The 15,275-nt window shown below is 50.0% G+C and overlaps 1 protein-coding gene across 4 annotated transcripts in view; it reads right to left on the bottom strand.

Annotated features, from left to right (window-relative positions):
* Positions 1–658: 658 nt before the first annotated feature.
* kcnip2 (Kv channel interacting protein 2) overlaps positions 659–15,275 on the bottom strand; it is a 71,282-nt gene continuing 56,665 nt past the window's right edge. For 3 of the 4 annotated variants that reach the window (XM_048988136.1, XM_048988135.1, XM_048988134.1), the window contains exons 2-8: positions 11,932–12,056; positions 7,182–7,251; positions 6,454–6,524; positions 6,132–6,239; positions 5,731–5,835; positions 5,096–5,158; positions 659–4,287 (exon numbers count right to left, since the gene is read on the bottom strand). In XM_048988136.1, coding sequence (XP_048844093.1) covers positions 4,240–4,287; positions 5,096–5,158; positions 5,731–5,835; positions 6,132–6,239; positions 6,454–6,524; positions 7,182–7,251; positions 11,932–12,056 — 590 coding nt within the window. In that variant the 3' untranslated portion in view covers positions 659–4,239. Of the gene's footprint in view, positions 4,288–5,095; positions 5,159–5,730; positions 5,836–6,131; positions 6,240–6,453; positions 6,525–7,181; positions 7,252–11,931; positions 12,057–13,262; positions 13,366–15,275 lie in introns of all 4 variants that reach the window. The other variant, XM_048988133.1, reaches the window with a different exon arrangement.

The raw sequence follows: 15,275 nt of genomic DNA, 5'->3' as shown, positions 1-15,275 counted from the left end.
GGCTGCCAGTGCCCTTTGACCCATATACACGGCAACTCCAGGGTCCAAATGATATTTAGTGTAATAAATATACAGGGGTGACACTAGAGATTTTGAACCCCATGAAAGCATATCATATCGCCCCCCTCCAGCCTAGACCAATCCAGTTATGTTCGGCCTTTTTCGGCGCTCCTTCGTATTTACATAAACCCCTTTCCCAGTTTAAACGATCCATCGGAACTGTTTTTCTTCAGACCGCCAGCAGGTGGCGCTTTTATTTCATTTCATCGCATATTCCCTTGCAGAATCGCATTTTCAGGACACAACAGCTGAAGTATTTTCCCCAGTTTTTTCGCGAAGGCAAAACATACCCAACAGGCAACAAATGCAACCAAGGGCAGAGGGATCTTATGAAAAATGCGTTTTTTTTCCTTCCTGTTCCACAATTTAAGCTGAATTATGCAGTTTTATTGATGGATTAAAAACTTCTCCATGGGAATTATTTAAAGTGCCTTTTATCGACACTGGCTTGCTGTCTGTGTTCATAGTCCCTCCCATGCATTTCTTCCCTTTTGGTTCCAAACACCGTCTTTACCCGCCTTTAGCACTTACAACCTGTTTTTAAAAACACCTCAGCGGAATCACAACAGCACACCCCATAACAAAGGACAGGCACGAATTGTTGCATAGCAACAGTGATTTTTTTTTAATTATTATTATTGTCTTCTGTACAAAATTATACACACATTCAAAGGCGAAGCAGCCAGTGGTGGCCAGTCAACTAGACACACAGGAAATAACGACGGTTATCAGGATTCATTGAGACACACGGCATGCGAGAAAAGACGGCGTGACCTACAGGGGCCAGAAACTACAGTCATCTAGTGTAACGCTTCCAAACCCGGTCCTCGGGGACCCACGGACGGTCCAGGTTTTTGCTCCCTCCCAGCTCCCTGCCAGACAGTCCAATTTTTTGAAAAACGTGAACCGTCTGGGGGTTCTCGAGGACCAGATTGGGAAACGCTGATCTAGTGCAAGGAAGTCTTCGGTGAAAGATCTCCCTTCCGCTCCAGAAGAACAGATGTCACCAGAATGACATCCCATGAAATGGTGCATGTCACCGAAGACCCCCCCACCCCTATTACTGGAAACCCAACACCTCTAATACCAACAAGACACCCCCCCCCCCAAATTGCCACTAACCCTTACTAGGCTTAAGTGCTTTGAAAAAAAAAAGCAAAAAAACGGGCCAACTGCTCCATGTTCTCGGGTTTCTCAGGATTCTAAACTCAGGTTCCACACTATGGAACCTGAACCGCTCTAATAAAGACAGGAGTGGAGCGCTATACTAACCTACCGAGGGTCAAGCAGCACATGTGGTCATGTAGAGAAATGAGAAATGCCTCACCCGCCTTCGGCCTTCAACGTACCATGGAAGACTTTTCACTAATTTCTGGTAGAAAGCTGCTGGTTTTGTAACCCATTCCTACTCCGATGCCTCACTGCCTTCCACTCCTGGAGATTCCATTCCCAACCTTATCCTGTATCATCTAACATCCCCAAATATGTCCCGTCAGGTGTCAGTCAGAGCTCAGGTATAATTCGCATTCTCATGTCAGTGTCGGGCCCTAGCATTGTGTCTCTGGTAATCCAGCTCTTCTGTGCAAACGTTGCGAGGATGTTTCGGAGTGATCGGAGCCATCTAATATTTTATTCCTGCTGGCCTGATCTTCCTAAGTTTATACCTGGGGAAGCTGAAGAACGGCAACACTGTGCATCCCAAACTGTTGATTTCAATGGTTTTGGTTGTCATAGAAACAGAATGACTGGAATGGTTAGCGACGCTGAAAGAATTGTGTGCTGGGTGGGCAGCTACATTGCAATGACTATTGAAATAACTATTGTTATTTTTATGATAAAACTGTTATTTTGTTACTCGTGATAAAACATAATGATTAGAATATTAGACACCTCTGTTTTTATATCTAGATGATTGTGTTTATTTCATTATATCGATGAAAATGAAAGTAATGTCTTGTTATTTCAATGATTTATCTGTGGGTGCCCACACAAGAGGTATTTTCTTACAAATACAGCTTGAACCATTGTTGTTATGAAGGAAGGTTAGATTGCTTGCATAATGAACTCACTTGTCAACATGAAATCATCGAAAGAAAATCTGATCACTGTCAGGCCTGGAGAGAAACGTATGGATCCAAAACAGGACAGTCCTGGGAAGACAACAATCTCAGTCGCTTATGGCTGCTGCTTGCGGACTCCATCTGAAAAGGTCTACAATGAAGTACCCCTCTTGTGGATTATAATTTCTGCCAAGCTGTGAGCAGCCAATTGGAAAGCGATTCATCACTTGCGTTAAGAGACCGCGGGTTTCTCTGCAGCTCAGCGGGCTGGCGACGCGTCTGCAGAGCGGGAAAGTGTCTGTTTCACACGTACATATTTCACTGACGCCCGATGGCTGCGGCTTCTCCCGCCACCGGCTGGTGTGACCGTCCGGCGTAAGACACTGTTGATCAGCGTCGCCTCTTTTTGGGAACACCCTGCGAGAGTGCGTGCTTAAAATAAACCGTGTTACAGCCAAATGCTGGGCTGGGCTGTGGACCAAAGGCATCGGCGATGGACATGTAGACGGAGAACTTCTCCTACCATTGAAGTGAGGAATGTGATGCAGATCATGGACCGCTAGCTCTGTGGTGTACCTCAAAAACATCAATGAACCTCCATTCATTTCTCAGATGAACAAAGGTTGTAAGACAATTCAATTATTCAATGAATACTTTGGGCGTCGTTGATGGCTATCACCCAACTCCATTCATAACTCCGAGCTCAAAATAAAATCCAGAACCTTCCTCAACCCCATCTTTGATCTAGGCACCGCAAAAACCCTGCCTGCTCATAAGTGACCATAAGACTCTGAATGGGACATTGGAAATTTTAGCTTCAGTGCTAAATGAGACCTACAGCATGTACATTGGGAGGACAGGCTAATAGATCCAGCACGGGTTGCAGTCTTCAGTAAGCAAAAGCTCCGACATGGGCAATGCGGCCTGTGTGGAAAAGCAGGACCAACAACACACACCCTAAAATTAACATGATCACAGGTCGTAACATTTACAGAATGGACAAAACTCTTTTGGACACGTACTGTGAAAGCCAGTCATTTCCACAGCTGAGATGTTCACTCCAGTAGGGGGGCCTTCAGCAGAGCGCCTGCCTTGTTAACGGCAATTTTCCATGTCTCACAGATCTGTCCGGCTGTCTACGTTGGACCTCGACGTCTTGCAGATCCGTCCGGCTGTCTGTGCCAGACCTTGACATCTCAAAGATCTGCCCGGCTGCTCATCTTCTCACCACTTCATTGTGATGGTTGATGGATGTGTATACCCAAGAGCCCATATTGGTCCTAAAAGCCATTCTCTGGTCATATAACACAACGTTTCTTATGATTCAGAGGAACACATAAAGGATTTGAAATCGGTTAACCCTAAACAACAGTTAAGGGTATATTATGCAGGAGAGTGAGTGTGAATGTCTTGGAAGACATTCCTGTGGGTTTTGTCAAATATCACTGGGGGTGGGACTGGAGTTGCTAGGCAATCACGTAACCGCTCACTCATACTTTACCATGCTAGATCGATCAGCTGATTGAATGGGTGAACAATAGGCTGGGAACGACCACTGAGACAAAAAGTGACAAAGGCATCTACGCAACAGCAGGGAACATCACGATGATGTTAAAAAGGAAAAAGAACAATGGACTTGCTGCTGAAGATGGCCGCTGGTTTCTCCGGATTATTCCGATGGAATGTCGGGAACAGCTCCGCCATGACTACAGTATGACCTAACCCTAACCCTAACCCTAACCCTTTCACGACCCGAACCCCTCAAGCTTTGTGCGAGTCAACTGACCTCCAAAGGGCAAGGAGGCTGCCAGGGACGCCACGAGGAGACAGGTCTCTCTGGGGACATAACAAGGATGACTGTGAAGCTGGCTGCGAAAACCTCTTCCTGCCAGATTTTCTGCATTTGGGGGAGCGGGTGACGAACCGGAATGGCAAAGGCTGCTGTCCTCACCGAGGTCAGGAGGACTGGGGTCGGGGGCTGAGGAGTTTTGGCAAGGCTGATGGGGAATGATGAGGCTGGGGTGGGGCAGAGTTTGGTCTAACGCGGGCCAGGAAGGAGCCCGGACGGCATGCACTGAAAAGCTCGCCCCTGCCGATGTCCCGTCTCCATGGAAACGCCTTAGATGACGTTGTCGAAGAGCTGCATGGATTGCATGATGTTTTCATCCTGAAGAGCGGGGGGGGGGGGGGTGGGGTCAAATATGGACACGAAGGTCAGCTGGTAAACAGACCACACTTTGGGCACAAAATTGAAAAAGGTTAGAATGCTTAAGGCCTGCTGTCGATAATAATGCGAGCTGAGTTCTTCTATCTGTATTCATTTTCCCCAGCAACCCTCACGACAACATCTCATTGATTTAACCATTGCTGTCGTGGCATTGAGAGCTTAGCACAGGATTGCTGCTAAAATGCAGGCACTCCGGCGCACCCTGCTGGAGATTCTCTGCAAGGGTAGAAGCACGTAACATCACACAATGTAACATCACACAATGCAACATCACACAATGCAACATCACACAATGTAACATCACACAATGTAACATCACACAATGTAACATCACACAATGTAACATTACACAATGCAACATCACACAATGCAACATCACACAATGCAACATCACACAATGTAACATCACACAATGAAGCTCACACTGCAGTTCGGGCAGGAAAATGGCCACCTAATTACACCCCAGTTTGATTCAGCAGACCCTGCCTATGGGGGACCATAATTACAGGATACGGGGTGACCAATTCCTGTGTACCCTTCAGTCTTTCTGGGAAACATGTCCAACTGCACTCCAGGTATCATGCAGTAATGTTGAGCTGACATCGTTTCCGGCCCATCAACCTCAAGTCACTTACATACATTTAAATTCTTTTATGATCTCCTCTGTTTCACTCAAAGGGAATCTGCATTTTACATCTCTCAGGTCGGGTAAGAAGATGGGCGCGACATAAACACCAGCTCTGCTGACCTTTTGGCAGGACTCGATGAACTCATCGATGGTCACGACCCCGTCATTGTTGCGATCCATTTTCTGACAGAACAGAAGCATATTAACGGGTCACCGGATTTTGCAGAAAACACAAAGAATTTCCCTGTGATGGATGGATGGATGGATGGATGGATGGATGGGTGCTCCCCCCCCCCCCCTCCAAAGCCTGTTTAGGAAATAGGTTGGAAGGTGGATGGATGTATGGATGAATTGATGGATACAGAGGTGGATACGATTCTGTTTCCACCAACCAGTTGAGTATGAGTCAGAGTCACAGAGTACTCAAGTGGTTGGCTGAAACAAAATCTTGGTCTGGATTTTTACTTTCTGGACCTGAACTATCTACCTCTAGATGGATGCCCCTAATAAACAAAGACATTTTAACAGGACCTGGTAATCTATGGCTATGTCTGTGAGTGTTGTAGCCAGTGTTACAGAACTTAAGGGAAAAGAGAATATGAGCCCCCAGGAGAGGAGTTATTCTCATACCCTGAGAAAGGTCTACAAGCTGAACCGCTTCAGTAAATATGCTGGCATACAAATGGCTTGTCAATCTCCCGCTTTGAAGGGGTCATGAGTTTTAGTTGGAGGTTGAGTAGGTACAACGGTGTTACCTGGAAGAAGTTTTCCACGTGCTCCTTGGGGGCATTGTCCTGCATGCATGGATAAGTCCACTTGCCCATCATGTCGTAGATGGACTTCATGATGTCCAGCATCTCCTGGGAGACAGACAGACGCGTTTTACCTGCTGAAGACCCCTGAGTGTTTGTTGGTCAAAGAGAAAACAAACCTCTACATCTAGGCGTCTTATTTCCATCACTTGTCCTGTTTTGGAATTATTTTTGAGAAACCACCAAGACTGTCATATTTCAGACATGGGTATACAAACAAATGCATGGTAGATGTTCCAACCCTCTGAACAGTTCTGGGTGGGAGGATAAGTGATTAAATACTGAGTAAATTCCAACAGGCCCATCACCCACAGCAACAGCAGCGGTATGGTGCTTCTCATCACCTCTTTGGTAATACAACCATCCTTGTTGAGGTCGTATAGGTTGAAGGCCCAGTTCAGCCGGTCATTAATGGAGCCCCTGAGGATGATGGACAGGCCCATGACAAAGTCCTGTGGCAGAAATTTGATTTAGTTTTTCTCATTTTTTAAAAAGCAGCAAATACTGGAAATGAAGTTTTACCACATTGTGTTTTCTGTCTGACGGTATAATTTCAGGCGTATTTAAATTTAGCATATTAAAGATTAATCCAAATATGTTAAACCTTTCCACAGGAAAACTGCATCCCTCAAGACTCAACAGGAAGAAAGACCAGCTCAAGCTCACCTCAAAGCTGACAGAGCCATTCTTGTTGGTGTCAAATGCTTCGAAGAGGAAGTGTGCGTATGTGCTGGAATCTGGGGGAGAAATGGAGCATCTGCATGAAATGTGTTTCATTTGGACGAATCACCGATTGATGATACACACTGAGTCATCAAACCTCTCAGAGTGTTTAAGGTGCCATTGGCCAAAGAACTGCTGTCTAATACCATGAAGAACAGCCTGAACCTCTGGCAGCAACTGACATTTTATTTGCAAGAGCTGAAACGGCTGAAATTATTTGGAAGAGCTGAAATTCAGAGCAGTGTTTGCAAGGAACTAACCCTGCTGAAAAGATTCTCACAAGAAATATACTAAACTGTTTTCATAAATATTTTACTAAGCAAAAAGGCAGACTCTGATACTTTAAGTTACCTTCAAGAAATACATATTGTAAAGCAGCAAAATGATGTTAAAATACATTGAATTCAATTGATTTTTGGTGGCTCTTTGCAGATGTGCTTAGTTCAGGTCCAGATAGTAAAAGTTCAGACCAGGATTTTGTTTTAAAAAACTAGTTGTTTTCTCTGTGACTGTGATTGTGACTCTTTGTGCTTAACTAGTGGGTGGCAACAAAATTTTGGTCTGAACTTTTACTCTCTGGACCTCAATCAGCCACCTCTGGCTCCACCCACCTCTGGCTCCACCCACCGCTGGCTCCACCCACCTCTGGACTGTGTTTAACCGACACTCACCTCCCTGGGGGAAAAACTGCGAGTAGATGAGTTTAAATGCCTCCTCGTTGACGACTCCACTGGGGCACTCCTGTGATGGGCCAGGAAACACGGTGTTAATTGTTTACAGGGTTTTAACCCCCCACACCCCCAATACCCTCAAGTGCATCATGTGACCATCCGTCATCTAGATCATCCCCCCCGGATCTCAAAAAAGCAGGTGCAGGGAGGTCCTCACAGAAGTATTGTACAATTGACAAAATGACAAACGTTTTCTTATTTGGTTTACATAAGTGCCCCTCTCCCCTTACTTCCATAAGTAGGAGGGGATCCCTGGATGAGGTCAGTGTTCACTTGGGACAGGGCTGCCATAAAGGGACGAGAAGGAAAAGGATGCCAGGGAAGTGCAGGGCACCAGACAGGGGTACCCCCAGGATAGGATGTCAGGGCAGTGCAGGGCACCAGACAGGGGTACCCCCAGGATAGGATGTCAGGGCAGTGCAGGGCACCAGACAGGGGTACCCCCAGGATAGGATGTCAGAGAAGTGCAGGGCACCAGACAGGGGTACCCCCAGGATAGGATGTCAGGGCAGTGCAGGGCACCAGACAGGGGTACCCCCAGGATAGGATGTCGGGGAAGTGCAGGGCACCAGACAGGGGTATCCCCAGGATAGGATGTCAGGGCAGTGCAGGGCACCAGACAGGGGTACCCCCAGGATAAGATGTCGGGGCAGTGCAGGGCACCAGACAGGGGTACCCCCAGGATAGGATGTCAGGGAAGTGCAGGGCACCAGACAGGGGTACCCCCAGGATAGGATGTCGGGGCAGTGCAGGGTACCAGACAGGGGTACCCCCAGGATAGGATGTCGGGGCAGTGCAGGGCACCAGACAGGGGTACCCCCAGGATAGGATGTCGGGGCAGTGCAGGGCACCAGACAGGGGTACCCCCAGGATAGGATGTCGGGGCAGTGCAGGGCACCAGACAGGGGTACCCCCAGGATAGGATGTCGGGGAAGTGCAGGGCACCAGACAGGGGTACCCCCAGGATAGGATGTCAGGGAAGTGCAGGGCACCAGACAGGGGTACCCCCAGGATAGGATGTCGGGGCAGTGCAGGGCACCAGACAGGGGTACCCCCAGGATAGGATGTCGGGGCAGTGCAGGGCACCAGACAGGGGTACCCCCAGGATAAGATGTCGGGGCAGTGCAGGGCACCAGACAGGGGTACCCCCAGGATAGGATGTCAGGGAAGTGCAGGGCACCAGACAGGGGTACCCCCAGGATAGGATGTCAGGGAAGTGCAGGGCACCAGACAGGGGTACCCCCAGGATAGGATGTCAGGGCAGTGCAGGGTACCAGACAGGGGTACCCCCAGGATAAGATGTCGGGGCAGTGCAGGGCACCAGACAGGGGTACCCCCAGGATAGGATGTCGGGGCAGTGCAGGGCACCAGACAGGGGTACCCCCAGGATAGGATGTCGGGGCAGTGCAGGGCACCAGACAGGGGTACCCCCAGGATAGGATGTCAGGGAAGTGCAGGGCACCAGACAGGGGTACCCCCAGGATAGGATGTCAGGGAAGTGCAGGGCACCAGACAGGGGTACCCCCAGGATAGGATGTCGGGGCAGTGCAGGGCACCAGACAGGGGTACCCCCAGGATAGGATGTCGGGGCAGTGCAGGGCACCAGACAGGGGTACCCCCAGGATAGGATGTCGGGGAAGTGCAGGGCACCAGACAGGGGTACCCCCAGGATAGGATGTCGGGGAAGTGCAGGGCACCAGACAGGGGTACCCCCAGGATAGGATGTCGGGGCAGTGCAGGGCACCAGACAGGGGTACCCCCAGGATAAGATGTCGGGGCAGTGCAGGGCACCAGACAGGGGTACCCCCAGGATAGGATGTCAGGGCAGTGCAGGGCACCAGACAGGGGTACCCCCAGGATAGGATGTCAGGGCAGTGCAGGGCACCAGACAGGGGTACCCCCAGGATAGGATGTCAGGGCAGTGCAGGGCACGAGACAGGGGTACCCCCAGGACAGGATGTCAGGGCAGTGCAGGGCACGAGACAGGGGTACCCCCAGGATAGGATGTCAGGGAAATGCAGGGCACCAGACAGGTGTACCCCAAGGATAGGATGTCAGGGAAGTGCAGGGCACGAGACAGGGGTACCCCCAGGATAGGATGTCAGGGAAGTGCAGGGCACCAGACAGGGGTACCCCCAGGATAGGATGTCAGGGCAGTGCAGGGCACCAGACAGGGGTACCCCCAGGATAGGATGTCAGGGCAGTGCAGGGCACCAGACAGGGGTACCCCCAGGATAGGATGTCAGGGCAGTGCAGGGCACCAGACAGGGGTACCCCCAGGATAGGATGTCAGGGCAGTGCAGGGCACCAGACAGGGGTACCCCCAGGATAGGATGTCAGGGCAGTGCAGGGCACCAGACAGGGGTACCCCCAGGATAGGATGCCGTGGCAGAGCATGGCACGAGACAGGGGTACCCCCAGGATAGGATGTCAGGGAAGTGCAGGGCACCAGACAGGGGTACCCCCAGGATAGGATGTCAGGGCAGTGCAGGGCACGAGACAGGGGTACCCCCAGGATAGGATGTCAGGGAAGTGCAGGGCACCAGACAGGGGTACCCCCAGGATAGGATGTCAGGGCAGTGCAGGGCACCAGACAGGGGTACCCCCAGGATAGGATGTCAGGGCAGTGCAGGGCACCAGACAGGGGTACCCCCAGGATAGGATGTCAGGGCAGTGCAGGGCACCAGACAGGGGTACCCCCAGGATAGGATGTCAGGGAAGTGCAGGGCACCAGACAGGGGTACCCCAAGGATAGGATGTCAGGGCAGTGCAGGGCACCAGACAGGGGTACCCCCAGGATAGGATGTCAGGGAAGTGCAGGGCACCAGACAGGGGTACCTCCAGGATAGGATGTCAGGGCAGTGCAGGGCACCAGACAGGGGTACCCCCAGGATAGGATGTCAGGGAAGTGCAGGGCACCAGACAGGGGTACCCCCAGGATAGGATGTCAGGGCAGTGCAGGGCACCAGACAGGGGTACCCCCAGGATAGGATGTCAGGGAAGTGCAGGGCACCAGACAGGGGTACCCCCAGGATAAGATGTCGGGGCAGTGCAGGGCACCAGACAGGGGTACCCCCAGGATAGGATGTCGGGGCAGTGCAGGGCACCAGACAGGGGTACCCCCAGGATAGGATGTCAGGGCAGTGCAGGGCACCAGACAGGGGTACCCCCAGGACAGGATGTCAGGGCAGTGCAGGGCACGAGACAGGGGTACCCCAAGGATAGGATGTCAGGGAAGTGCAGGGCACCAGACAGGGGTACCCCAAGGATAGGATGCCCACTAGCCTAGCTGCGTGTTTTAGGATTGTTGGAGGAATCTGGCATTTCTCTGAGATACACGGAGAACATGCAATCTCCACACATAGCAGGGGAGGGATTCGAACCCACATCCCTGCAGGTGTGAGCCAACACTGTCCACAATACCAACACTGCTCTCACTTCCCTTCAGTGCCAAATATCTTATGTAAGAACAAGACACCAGTTCCAGGACCAATAAGTGGAGTTGAGTAGGGAGGGGGTGTTTGCCCCACCCCCACCCAGAAAACCCTAAAAAGGAAGTTACTACTTTTAAACCTGTTCCTTGCATCTTATCTCAGTTTGTCCCTAACCTCAAACTAACATTAAAGTGTGGGCTGTAGGGCCCAAACATGCCGCTGTCTGAATATATCATCTCCCTGGGCAGCATGCAATGTACAAACAGGTTTTTTGTCACCTATCGGTTGCCATATGGTACTGAAAATATGCCACCTTGAAAACAGTTTCTGAAGACCAACGTCATCCGACAAAATCAAGATCCCCACACGCCAGCATTCTACCTTTCCAGCATTATGCAGCAGCTTGTGCACCCAGGCAATGGCAGACAGAACACAGACTGATCTGTATAATCGATCACTTTTCATTGGCGTAGCAGTTAATGGGGTGGTGTGGATCATGGAGACGCATTAGCCTTCCTGGCCAATCACGGCATCAGCTTTACATCAAAGACTAGGGTGAAATGCCAGACTCAGAAATGCAGACTGCAGCTTCTTGCAAACAAGCAGTTCAAGAGCATTTTCGTGGGAGAAAGCGGGAGCGCTGTGTGCCCGGTCAGGTGACCAACTTCAGGTCATGTGACCATCGTCAGGTCAGGTGACCATCGTCAGGTCATGTGACCATCGTCAGGTCAGGTGACCATCCTGTCTCTAGTCACATTTCTAGTGTCCCTGCATGAGAGTCTATGAGTACACAGTGCTGCTGCTGTGACAGCAATCGAAGCAGCAACAAGTTTTTTGTCCATCTGCACTTTGAATGAGAAATTCAACGAGCCAGCTACCTTTTTCCACAGTGACTTTAAGAAAGAAAAAAAAAGCCATTTGTACTGTAAGTTCATTCATGAGAGTAGGAGACTGAAAGAGACAGGAAGCAAGAGGAGGAGGAGGTGGTGACTGTAGCGATTAGATATTGTAAGAGATCTATTACGGCATTCTCAGGTACGGAAGCACTGGTGGAAGTGAAACAAAGCAGAGAAACAGCAGGTGATGCATTTCAGAAAGATGCCAGGAGACAGGAAAACTGTGCCTTAAAGGTAATACCAGTATCCAAATACCGTAGGAGACAAAGACTGGTGAAGACAGGGGTCTGGAGGAATGGATATTGTAAGCGACAGACAGTGTCGAACACAGATACTGCAGAGGCTGCGGGAACGACTCACATTCTTGAAACCCCGGTAGAGAATCTGCAGCTCCTTCTTGGTGAACTTGGTCTGTTCCAGCAGCTTGTCGAGGCCCTCGGGCCGGTAACACACCGTGGAGAGCTCAAAGTCGTCCTCCACGCTGTCTGCGGGCGGGGGAGAGACACGGGTTGGCTGTTTAATGACCAAGGCCTGCGTCTTCAGGCGGTGCGTCACGCTGAGCTAAAAGGTGGCGCCGATGGAGGAGAGAAGGCTGAGCTGAGGCTGCTTATCTAAGGGGCAAAGGTCAAGGAGAAACCAATGTAACGTGGCCCCCATTTCTACATTATTCTTCATCCCCCAAAAACTCCCACCCCCTATAAATCATATCGTATGGTTATAAGACGACGACTTTACGAGAAATTTGTGCCATGACGATTGACATTATGCTTCATGAAATTCGACAATGACAGAGAATGACTAGGATATGCAGTGGTACCAAGAAACAGAGCGTTAAGGAGAAGCAGACTGCGATACTGTCAGCCGAAAATAACATCTATGCAACGTAAGGAGTTTTATATAAAAAAAAAAAGATGACATCAAAAGAGGGTCTTTTCTGAAAATGGGTCAGTTGTCCATTCTGCTCGACTGAAAAACATTAAATGAAAACAAATTATAGCTCAACAGACACTCAGCATTGTTTCTGGGTTCTGCAATTGGCATCGATTACAGTGACATGTTTTGGGGTATAGAAATTACCTGCCTCGCCTCGGAATAAAGCTGCATTTCAGTTATTTCACACTCCTCATTTACACGCATGTGCAGCCTTAACATGCATGCTTTACCAAAGCCCGTAAGCCCACCAGAACCCTGAATTTACAGAACATAAGTCTGTCAGCAATAAAGTCCCCAAAGATTAATGTGCGAGTCAGAACTGTGGTGACACCTGTAGAGTGTTTCTGAGGGACGCTTCCGGCTGCCTACCTAGGACTGGGTCTCCGTTTAGGTGCAGATGTTTCCCCACTGAGGTAAGCAGAACGCATCCACTCAGTCCAAGCATGCTTCGACACACATGGTGTGGAAAGTCGTGAGATGAGCATTGCCACTGGGAGTAAAAATAATCCTAATCTAACACCTAATCACAACACCTAAACCTATTTCCTCAGTTCCCCGGATATGAGGCCCCGGTGATAATCAGACACCAACGATGTCTCATCTGTTCCCATTACTGGGCAAAAATGGGGGAGAACGGGACTGAGACCGAGGTGTTTGGGTTTTCACTATGCATTGGGTGTGGCCATACTGTGTATGGGTGGGGCAAGGGGCGGAGTCAGGGAAATGGGAGGAGACAGACATATAAGGCAAAGAGGCACTTGCATTGACTGACTGTGGGGGTGGAGCTGGGCCCACAGCACGGCAGCAGTTTGAGGAATCTCTGCTTTATGGTTTTTTTGTTTTGGCTGGAGGAAGGGTTACCTGCAAGTCACCAACCACAGCAAGAGAGAGGTTAGATGGGGCAGGGCGGGGGCCTGGAGTGGCCCACGAGAGCTCCGGCACACAGGAGCATGCAGACGTGGGGCATGCAAGCACGCGCACGCACACGCCAAGCTGCGATGGTGCACCATGCATGTCATGCAGCATTCGTATCTCATGCTTAAGCGTAATCCAGCTTCCTGTCCAGCGGCCGCATGCCATAGGGACGCAAAGCAATAACTAACTAACGATCAGAATGTTTCCTGCTTAACTCTCAGTGGTTGCAGTGGAATTATTGGCCTATATAAGTGGTTAAGCGTACTTGCAAAAGAATGATATAATAATAATAACTGTATTTCAAGTGGGAGTGGAGGACATTCCCAGTAAAATCAAGGAAAGTTACAGAACCCACTTCCTAGAATTTGACGCAGTGCATCGTGTTTCTGGGTTGTAGAAGGTGTAGAAGATCCTGTTTGGGCAACACATTGCACAATGGAACCCTTGCCTGGTCCAGTAAGTGGCCACTCTGACCACGACTATCTGGCTTGTCTGGTGCCTCTAATGCTGTGCTCCAAACAACGCCCCCCCCCCCCTTGGAGGGCAGGTGAACTGCAGGATCAAAAAGCTGGCAGGGTGTCTGTGATCTGCCGGGGGCCGCGCCATCTCAGATTTGCATGCATGTGCGCACACACACACACACACACACACACACACGCAACTCTATAACTCGCACATGTAAGGACGTGACCAAAGCACGTCAACGTACCAGCTCATGCAAGACAGCATTCTGTCACAAGGGCTGACATTTGCTGACCTGGCTTTGAACAAAACCTTCTGCAAGTCTTCACCCTTCAATGGTGAATATGTAAGCAGCCGCTATGGGCGGGGAGCATAGAGAAACGCCGAGACCATCTACCACGAAAGCGGGGGCCATTGTCACAACAGATCCTATCAAACCATCATGCTGACAATATCAATGTTTTTTTTTTTGCTAGTTTATCAGTTATAACTAGATGTGCACGGATGCTGCTGCGGTAAGCAGACCATCGTTAGATCGATGTTGATTATGATGATACAGGAAGCCACCTAAAGGTGAAAATCACCAGGTTTCAGTGATGTTTCCCTAAAAATACCCGAAGAACCAAGTGCGTAAACACTGTGTGTCACCTGACAGCCACACAATTCCATCCCCGAAACGTTCCATGGCTGCCGTGGAAACCGTGGCACAGCACCCGGCAGCTGTTTCTATGGCAGCTGGATCTGGCTCTCGCCCATAATACATGCAGGTGCCCGGGCAACATTCTAGCGCTTCTTAAGCAAGCGGCCAGCAGGCCTGACAGCCACCGCTCGGGCTGGCACATAACCAGCGGGAGAGACCGCCGGCGTTTTTGATTCATGGTCACCGTGACGATGGCGAACTGTCTGAGATGGACCCACACTGGGTACCAGTCTGCCGCTCTGTCGGAATATGGGTCTGCTGCTGCAGTGATGCCCTTACTGTGTTTAATAAGGTACATAAATGAAAGATTGAAACACTAAAACCAAAGTGCTGAACTATGTACAGTTTAAAAGTGCGTTAATAAAACCACATTTAAAAAAAAAAAACTGTCAGAGAAGTTGAAGAGGAACGACCTGGTCTGGCTCCGAGAGGAGCAGATAACAGAAACCCCTTCGCAGGCACATACAGAGAAGAGCAGGATAAATAATTCCCCTCAGTACTGACCCCGGATCAGTTTAATCACTTTGGGTATAATGTCCAGATTTAGGATTAGAAGTGGATAAGCTGATCACAGGCACCACTGGGGGGGGGTCCAAGCTTGTGAGGCAATTTGCTCCTGCCGACACTGATCCAGGATCAGCTCCTCTGAGCCTAATCCAGGCCCACGATTCGTTACGTCACCAAACCCTCGCAA

The sequence above is a fragment of the Brienomyrus brachyistius genome, chromosome 20, assembly GCF_023856365.1.
Source record: "Brienomyrus brachyistius isolate T26 chromosome 20, BBRACH_0.4, whole genome shotgun sequence".
Classification (NCBI taxonomy): domain Eukaryota; kingdom Metazoa; phylum Chordata; class Actinopteri; order Osteoglossiformes; family Mormyridae; genus Brienomyrus; species Brienomyrus brachyistius.
This window is presented reverse-complemented; position numbering and strand designations above follow the sequence as displayed.